At 42.5% G+C, this 9,669-nt stretch overlaps 1 protein-coding gene across 4 annotated transcripts in view; it reads left to right on the top strand.

Moving 5' to 3' along the window:
• The first annotated feature begins 222 nt into the window (after nt 1-222).
• LOC147427656 (uncharacterized) overlaps nt 223-9,669 on the top strand; it is a 78,297-nt gene continuing 68,850 nt past the window's right edge. For all 4 annotated transcript variants that reach the window (XR_015186054.1, XM_086497436.1, XM_086497435.1 and 1 more), the window contains exon 1: nt 223-612. Coding sequence is in view for 3 of the 4 variants with exons in the window: in XM_086497436.1 (XP_086353562.1) it covers nt 282-612 (331 nt within the window). In the remaining variant the exon portion in view is untranslated. The remainder of the gene's footprint in view (nt 613-9,669) is intronic.

The following is a 9,669-nucleotide window of genomic DNA, read 5'->3' as shown; positions in this document are numbered from 1 at the left end:
GCTACATCCAACACTCAAGTGCCCCTCACAAGATTCTATGACTTGTACACCGACACATACTCATCCCTAGAAACCGGTTTTGCTATATATTCTAACATACGGCCCTTGCCCCCAACCATTTAGCCTACCTTGATTTGCACTAACCCTTGACAAACTCTACCGTTTTTTATTTAAAAAAAAGGTTGATGGACCAAGGATCGACCACGATATGTTACCGTCACAGCTCCTACATTTGGCCGCGAGGGGGCAATGCATTCAAGGCTGAACCTCATTGAAGCGTAATGCTCGGGGCGTGCAAGTGGGCAGCTCTGTGGAGGTACAGGCAACGCATTCATGCGACACAGTTCTCTGCAGCTTCATACTCCAAGAGAGCAGGCGAAGAGCGCGAGGATTGGAGAGACGTGGGCGTCTTCTGGGACATCGAGAATTGTTCCATTCCTTCAAACTTGGACCCTTATGTTGTTCGCCCTAACATCGAACGGGCTCTTCGTACCTCTGGCTTCCTTGGTCCCATTCATGTGGCTGGCTATGCCAACCTCAATACGCTTTGCCGCGGGCACACCCTTGAGTCCCTCAGCGAGAGTGGCATTTCTATCCACCATGTGCCCTGTGGTATGTTCTACACTCTCTCTCCCCTACATGGATGTGTATATGCGTGCTTGCATGTCTCTTGACAGCTTGTGATGCTCTGAGGTGATTCGTGGTGTACTTTTAATGACCTTCTGATGATGGTCAAAAGTTAGCGAAGTCGGCATTATTTCGTTCATACAGCTTAGTGTGCACATAATAAGTAGATGACAACCCAGCACTTTTTGTTTTCTATTTGAAGTGGTTTGTTTTGGTTGTATGTTGTGATAATGGAATTACAGAATGTGTTGTGCGCATGTTAAAATGCTTTCGTTTCCAATTATAGTTTGGCCTACCATAGTGGTGGTCCAATGCTAGTTTTGCAATGTCTACCATAGATGATGCACATTTCTTAAATGTACTTAGAGCTTTTATTGGTTGCATGTCTTAGTTGCGAGTGGACGAAATTTTATTGTACATGACAAAGAGACATTGACCGAGCATCCATGCATAGGATAGTTCTCGAATATCACATGGTTGTCTTTCCTCCAGTAGTTTGATCCTTATGTGGGATTCATTTGGAGCCAAAATTTCTTGTGTTTAATTAATGCCAAAGTGAGATCTATGTGTAGGTTCACCTGATAACTCTTCTTTGAATGGTCCCCAAAGAGGTGGTCTAAGGGTAAGGCTTTGGCCTCTCAACCTACGGGTTGTCGGTTCAAATCCCGCGTTGGGTCAAACTCTAGAGGGACACCTTGTGCTCACCTAGTGTTCACGTTGCTAGGGATCTTTCCCTTGGACACTCGAGTACATCCTCCTCCTGGGGTGGGTCACTCGAGGAGGAGGTTCCTAGCTGGTTGCTACGAGTTCTCTCCGTCGTTCCCAGCACGTGGTGCATTAATTAAGTGGCCATGGTGATGCCTACGCATGGCTCTTGCCCGATGGTATGCGGCCCTTGCTCGACCATGTAACATGGCTAATATTTGGAAGGGATAAGCACTTGCCCCTATGGCCCTCTGGTGTGTCGAAAAAAAACTCTTCTTTGAATGGCTTTAGAAGACTGTTATGAAAAGTATTGTAAATTCTTCAATGATAAGGCAGTAGTCAAAGTTTATAAGATATTTCAGCAACCTTGTAAGTAATTGGAAGAGTTCATAGAATCTTTGACTCAAGTTGTTGTAGAGTCGTTCTTTGCCCATTATCTTTTGGAGCTTGTCCATGTGAAACAAAACGAAGTTAAATTTCTACTTAACGTTGGTGCTTGTTTGCATCTCTTTTCTACTCCTCCTGAGACTTAAGTAAACCCGCTTTTACCATCTTACAAGTAGTGTTTGAATGGTAAACAAACTTTAAGCAAAATCTGTAGGGAAGACAGTTTTTGTGATTTGCTATTAGATCTTCAATGCTTGTTTGTGCGTGGATAAAACCAAGGGAAAAAATTTAATGTTGTATCCATATGCTCGAATAACGCTCTCCAAAATTTTCTAGCCATGCATTGTTTTCTAACATTAATAATATGAGATGGCGTCCTTGTCACACACACAGAGAGAGAGAGAGAGAGAGAGAGAGAGAGAGAGAGAGAGAGAGAGAGAGAGAGAGAGAGAGAGAGAGAGAGAGAGAGAGAGAGAGAGAGAGACTTACACTTCCACAAATCTTTGCTTCTTTCCTTACTTGAATGCATGCTACTTAACACGAACGATAATTCCTTTTTATTTCCTTGTAGAGAGAGAGTGAGAGAGATAGAGATGTGTAGAGGGAGTGAGAGAGAGAGAGAAGAGGAGAATGACACCCGATGGGGTCCCAACCAACCCTCTCAAGGACCCCCCACACTGTTACCATTGTGGTGTTTGCTTTCGATTGTGTAAATGGAATGTACACATGTGCAATACCTCAATGCAGACTCCACTGATTTGAATGGGGAATGTTGTCGTAGTAATTCTTCAAAATGAAGCACCTCCGAGGCTGATTTGATGTACCTTTGGATCCGTCTTGATGAGTTGTTGATGGCCACCAGGGGGTAGATTTGGTGCTGATTTGTGCGGCCGATGTGAGAGGAATCAAGGACTGAATGCTGGCTGCAAAAAGAAAGGTAGCGCTGCAAAAAGGTGTTGGGTTAAAGGCCTAAATATCCCCTTTTTGTATATTTTTATACTTTGTTAATATGAACCTGGACACATTTTTTGAAAGTCACATATAATAAAAGTGAGAAAACCCAAAACTCACTTATTGAGTTTTTCCCAAAAACGTGAGCTCTCTCTCTCCCTACTTCGATCCCTAGCGCTTCCTCTCTACTGCACTCCGCCTCCTGCTTCTTGTCCCAATCCTGCACTACATCGCAACGCGCACCTACCGATATCTTCTGCTTTGCGCTTTCAATTGGTATCAGAGCCCTAGGGTTTCAAAACAACCCTGCGCAGTCTGCTGGATAGTGAGTTAAATTGCTCTCCCGCAATCAATTTCGCTTCCATCGCGAAGCCCCTTGCTTCCGGAGTCGAAAAGGTCACCAAAACAGGCTGTTTTTAGGTCAAAACAGGTGATTTACAGGTTATAACAGGCCAAAACAGCAATATACAGGTGTGCCAAAGTTGTGGGATCACATGTATTGATGTTTGTCGCGACAAATTGAGTGAAAAGCTGAGTACAGGTGCTTGACATTGCACTTTTTAGCTGAAATTTCAGATTTGGACAGTTTCATGTAAAGAAATTATGGTCTATCGTATGCAAAGTCTTGTGGTTGCTTCTATTTGTTGAAATTTTCAGCCTATTGCATCTCTCTTGTATACACTTATTGTTGAATTAAAATGGCTTCTTCCTCTTCCGCATCTAACACTAAAAGTTTGATTACTTTTGATGGAAATCAAACGGTTCGATGGTTAAGGCTTCGACCTCTGGCAAGAACACATGTAAGGTATCCTTTTGCTATGGTCTACATCAAAATGGCTATCAATGATGACATTTTGACGGACATCAAGCGTTTGGACTGTGCTTATGCAAGATGGCAAAAGCTAAAGTCCAATTATGAAAACACCACACCTGTGAACCAGGTGCATTTGATGCGAAAGTTGGTGATGCGAAAGTTGGTGAATATGGAGCTTGATGATTCGAAGTCAGCTTCTGAGTATTTGAGTGCTTTTACAGGTATGTTGAGTCAGTTGCAGGACAGTGGGTTTCAGCAATTTGATGATAAGCTGAAAGCTATTTTCTTGCTTATGACATTGCCAGATACTTGGGAAACCTTGGTTGTCTCCTTGAGCAACAATCCCACCCTCACGTATGACGGTGTGAGGGTCTATTCTCAATGAAGAGATTATACGCAATTATAGTGGGGAAGATGACAGTTCTGCCTACAATGCAAGAGGTAGAAATCAAAAGCGTGATGCGGGCAACATGACTCAAAATAGAAGTAAGAGGAAGACAAAGGAGAAGGATGTCATTTGTTATCAATGTGGTAGAAAGGGTCACAAGAAACCCGATTGCAGGTATTTCAAGAAAGAGCAGGAAAGGAAGAAGGAAACGCAAGATAAGAAGAAGAAAGATGAGAAGAAAGGGGAAAAATTAGCAGGTGATTCCTCCAGGGATGCCAGGCATTAAGAAAAGTTTGCTATCTGTTGGCCAGTTAGATGCACATGGTTATACTACCATCTTTGCTGGGGGTTCATGGAAGTTGCTTAAGGGCTCTATGCTTGTTGTAAAAGGGTCTAAAATAGGTACTTTGTACTATCTTCGATGCAAAGCTTTGCCTGGCAAGTTTCTTGCTGTTGCTGAAGTTGTTTCACACACGGAATTGTGGCATAAGAGACCTGGCCATATGAGCCAAAAGGGTATTGATGTGCTTTCTCCTCTGAAGAGGGTTGATGTAAAAGGCAAAAACTTGGATTTTTGTAACGATTGTCTTTATGGAAAGCAAAAGAAATCTTCTCTTTACTCTGGTGTCTCTCGCAAAGCTAATTCTCTTGATCTTATTCACTCTGATGTATGCACTATGCCTGTTAAGTCTTTTGGTGGTGCATTGTATTTTGTTACATTCATTGATGACTGTACTAGGAAAGGATGGGTGCATTTGTTGAAACGTAAGAGTGAGACTTTTAATGCTTTTAAGAAGTTTCATGCTTTTGTCATTACGCAATAGATTACTAAGCTTAAATGTCTCAGATCTGATAATGGAGGAGAGTATGTATCTGTTGAATTTTAACATTTTTGTGATAAAAATGGGATTAAAAGGGAGTTGACAGCCCCTTATAATCCGTCTTCTAATGGTGTGGCTGAGAGGTATAATCGTACTTTATGCGAGAGAGTGCGTTGCATGTTGTCCACCGCTAATCTTTCCCAAGAGTTTTGGGGGACGGCATTGAAAACTGCAGTTCATATTTGCAATCGCTCTCCTAATAGTACGCTGAAAAATGACATTCCAGAGGAGGTTTGGTCTGGCAAACCTGCCTCTTATGATCATTTGAGAGTATTTGGTTGCAAAGCTTTTGTTCATGTACGCAATGACTTGAGAACAAAGCTTGATATAAAGTCCATTAAAGGAGTCTTCTTAGGTTATGGGGAAGAAGGTGAAATGGGCTAAAGAGTGTGGTTACCACAATTTAGAAAGGTAATACGCAGTCGAGATGTAGTGTTCAATGAGGCAAAATTGCTTAAGAATGCTACAAAATTTGATGTTGGCAAGAAAACAGTCAGATTCTAGTCTTCTGTGCCACCCATTGATGTTGAAAAAGAGCCTCATGATGCATTACCGCAAGCTGAAATTGATAATCAGCCGGTTAACCTTGAGCCAGAAGAGGTAGGACATGATTTTGATGCTCCTAATGAGGATGGACAGCCACCTGAAGTGGCTAAAAATGATTTTCAGCAGCATGATAGAGCTGAAAACGAGTTGCCTTATGATGTAGAACCGTTGCCTGAGAATGTAGATCATTGGGTATGCAGGTCAACTCGTTTGAGAAGGCAACCGTAGAGATTTAACCCCTCTTTGGATCATGTAATGTTGACAGACGAGGGTGAACCTCTTACATATAAAGAGGCCAAATCATGTGAGTCAAGCAGTAAGTGGGAGCTTGCGATGCAAGAGGAAATGAAATCCTTGTATGCAAATGATACTTGGGATCTTGTGCCATTGCCTAAAGGGAGAAAGGCTTTTCCTAACAAATGGGTATACAAGATTAAGATAGTGGATGAAAAACCCAAGTACAAGGCAAGATTGGTTGCAAAAGGATATGCACAGAAAGAAGGAATTGATTTTCAAGAAATCTTTTCTCCTGTTGTAAAGCTTACAACTTTACGTGTCCTTTTTGCTCTCGTTGTGGTGCTTGATTTGGAATTGAATCAAATGGATGTAAAGACAACGTTTTTGCATGGTGACATTGAAGAGGACATATACATGAAACAGCCTGAAGGTTTTGTAGCTCCTACACGCGAGGAACTTGTCTGCAAACTGAAAAGGGCTTTGTATGGTTTGAGACAATCATCACGACAGTGGTATAAGAAGTTTGACACTTTTATGCTGTCTCAAGGCTTTAAACGCAGCCATGTAGATCATTGTTTGTATACGAAAAGAGATGAAGATGGTAGTCCCATCATACTTGTTCTCTATGTTGATGACATGTTGCTTGCCGGGAAACATAAGACTAGTCTTGATGCTCTGAAACGTAAGTTAAATTCAGCATTTGCTATGAAGGATTTTGGTGATGCAGAGCATATTTTGGACATGCGTATTAAAAGAGATAGAAAGCTGAAATTGTTGTTTTTATCTCAAGAAAGGTACATTGCAAAAGTACTTGACAGATTTAATATGGCTGATGCTAAGTCTCTTGGGGTACTTTTACCACCATACACTAAGCTTAGCAAAGCAGATTGCCCAAAGGATGAGGTGGCATTGAAAGCAATGAAGGGAATCCCTTATGCATTAGCTTGTGGTTCTCTTATGTATGCTATGGTTGCCACTCATCTCGACATTGCTTATGCAGTGGGAGTTGTTAGTCGATATATGTCGAATCCTGGCAAAGCGCATTGGGAAGCTGTCAAATGCATTCTGAGATATTTGAAAGGTATATAATCAAAGTGTATTTGTTATAGAAAAAGTGACTTGAAGTTGCAGGGATATTGTGATGCAGACATGGTAGGTGACATGGATACCAGGAAATATACCAGTGGATATGTATTTGCCATTGCTGGTGGTGCAGTCTCTTGGTGTTCTAGGTTACAGAAAATTGTGGCATTGAGTACTACTGAGGCTGAATATATTTCAGCCTCAGAGGCTTCAAAAGAGGCCATTTGGTTGGGCAGACTTGCAAAAGAACTTGGCATGCCTGCTCATACACCCCAGCTGGGTTGTGATAGCCAGAGTGCTATCTATTTAGCCAAAAATGCCAAGTTTCATACGCGTACCAAACACATAGATGTGCGGTACCACTTCATACGACAAGTATTGGAGGATGGTCTAGTCACCTTGATTAAGATCCATACACAAGATAACCCTGCAGATGTTCTCACCAAGAGTCTTGCTAAGGCTCAACATGAGCATTGCATACAGCTGGTGGGAGTTGGTTAACTTAAAGGCGTCATTTATGCCTTTAAGTGGGATGTTGTTGGGTTAAAGGCCTAAATAACCCTTTTTTGTACATTTTTGTACTTTGTGAACCTGGACACAGTTTTTTAAAGTCACTTATAATAAAAGTGGGAAAACCAAAAACTCACTTATTGAGTTTTTCCCAAAAACGTGAGCTCTCTCTCTCTCTTCCTGCTTCGATCCCTAGCGCTTCCTCTCTGCTTCACTCCGCCTCCTACTTCTTACCCCAATCCTGCACTACATAGCGATGCGCACCTAACGGTACCTTCTGCTTCGCGCTTTCATATCCTGTGACCCATTTGACGAACCTATTGGACACACGTTCCTCTAACCTAGATCTACATGCTCGTCATGCCAGATGCCAACCGAAGTGTAATTACATTTGTCAAAACACTTATACAATCCATTTATGCAAGAGGGTTCTAAAAGTGGAAAACCTAATCTCATGGACTCGTTGGGACATGCAGGTCTTGCGAACAGTGTAAGGTGCAACGGAATGAACGTTTGAACTTTGCTCAAGATGAGTGCTCCGAATTGTGCTCAAGGTTCCTTTTGTTCTTATGGAAGGTAGAGCCTTCCGTTCTTAATGAGAGAGTGCAATGGACACAAACAAAGTGAATGAACATTGTGCGTGCAAGTGTGTGAGACTGAGAGATAGAGAGAGAAGAGAATAATACGACACTAGAGACGTAAAACCCTCCTTGGAGGGCCCCACTCTCTATGGTGAGAGCGGTCTACTTATGATTGCACAAATCTCTACAATGCTTGGACTTGCCGACGATGTCGACGACGATGAGGATGACAATGAGACGGGCTGAAATCTGAAAACTCTAAGGGCTGAAATATGCAAATCTTCTATTTGTTGGATTCTGACTCTATGTCGATGACGATGTCGATGGCGACGATGCGATGATGACGCACTGAAAACGCAGATGCTGAAATCTGCGTTTTCCGGGCTGTAACTGTAAACTTTGCGGAATCTGACCGTGCGGCGAGGAACTGCTGCGGGAAGGTGATATCTGCGAGGTTCGGGACTTGATCTACGGTGTCTAAGGGCTGAAAACTGAAAACGCTGAGGTTTCTTGATGTTCCGTCGCGGTGAATCTGCAAAACGCTGGGTGATAATGCAGATGCAAAAACACTAGGGCTGAAAATCTGCAAATATGTCGCCGGTTGTCTTGCAAATGCAAAACGCTAGGCTGATCTGATGTTCTTCTATCGCCGGGTTGATGCAGATGCAAAAACGATGGCTGATCCTTGTTCTTGTCCAAAAACGCTAGCTTGCTTCAGTGATGCAAAAACGCTAGGCCTCTTGGGTTCTGCTGAGAAGTTGCCTGTTGAGCGAGGTGCTCCTGCTGCCTCTTGTGCTAATTAGTGCTAGTTTAGGTTTGCTTATATGCAAACTTACTCAATTTGCCCTACCTACTTTCCAACAAAAGTCACTTAAAAATAATAAGTGAAAAATGTCAAAAATAGGAAAAATAGGCTAAATGCATTGGAAAATTTCCTTGAATGATTCTGATGGATTGTGATGGGAATACTTATGATCATGCTGTGTGCAACCAGAGGATATGCATCTACACTAAGTGATTGGGCATGCACGGTCTACGAATAGACTCACAAAAGTGCCAGATCACTTCTAATCTAGACTAACTGGACTGACTGAACCCTTGTCGTGCTGTAGCTTGTCCACGGACACATAGGGTTGGATGTGTCACGTGACATCCCCTCTTTTTCAAAGTGAGGTATTGGTACCGAATTGTATGGTGTCGAGGGAGATCGCCAATAGCATCCGGAATCCTGGAAGGGACTCTTCGTCGGCCCACTCTGATGTGTGGGTCGTGCGGTACTTGAACTTCATAAAGGTCTGCAAAGCTTTCTTCTTTGGGCCGCGCCGAAAGCGACACAAAGTCTTGTGTGGCTCCTTCAATGCTTCAACTTCGTCGAGTGTCATGCTTCTTTCTTCTTTAAGAATCTCCATGGCTGAAAATTCCTGAAACCACTTCCAACACAAAACCATGAACATACCCATTCCAGGTAAAGTGAGTGGAAAAAATCTTGTCTTCCTCAAAGACCGTGCATGCAATGTAGATGAACAAAGAGACGGAGTGCCAAACATACCCATTCCATGTAAAGTGAGTGGAAAAAATATTGTCTTCCTCAAAGACCGTGCATGCAATGTAGATGAACAAAGAAACGGAGTGCCAAACCGTTCACCACACACGCAAACAATGAGATCGAATCTTTCGCTTCTGATCTAAAGCGATCAACTGTGACAATTCGCAACGGAAATGCCCATGCTTGATGCTCATACTTTCATGTGCTCTTTCTACGAATGTGTCATGCCAATGAAGAGACATAGAATGTGACTTCCTTACATACATACTTTTCAGCTTTTCATGAACAATCCGCATACATCCGTGCTCATTCATGAGTGAAACGTGCTCAACGTACAATATGTCATGCCTAGTAAAAGGGATCTCATAAAGATGCTTACGAAAATACAGGAAACGATCACGAATGAAACACTC

Source organism: Adiantum capillus-veneris, chromosome 23 (genome assembly GCF_014529385.1).
Source record: "Adiantum capillus-veneris isolate H3 chromosome 23, ASM1452938v2, whole genome shotgun sequence".
Classification (NCBI taxonomy): domain Eukaryota; kingdom Viridiplantae; phylum Streptophyta; class Polypodiopsida; order Polypodiales; family Pteridaceae; genus Adiantum; species Adiantum capillus-veneris.
Note: the sequence above shows the minus strand (reverse complement) of the source record. Positions and strands in the feature narration are given on the sequence as shown.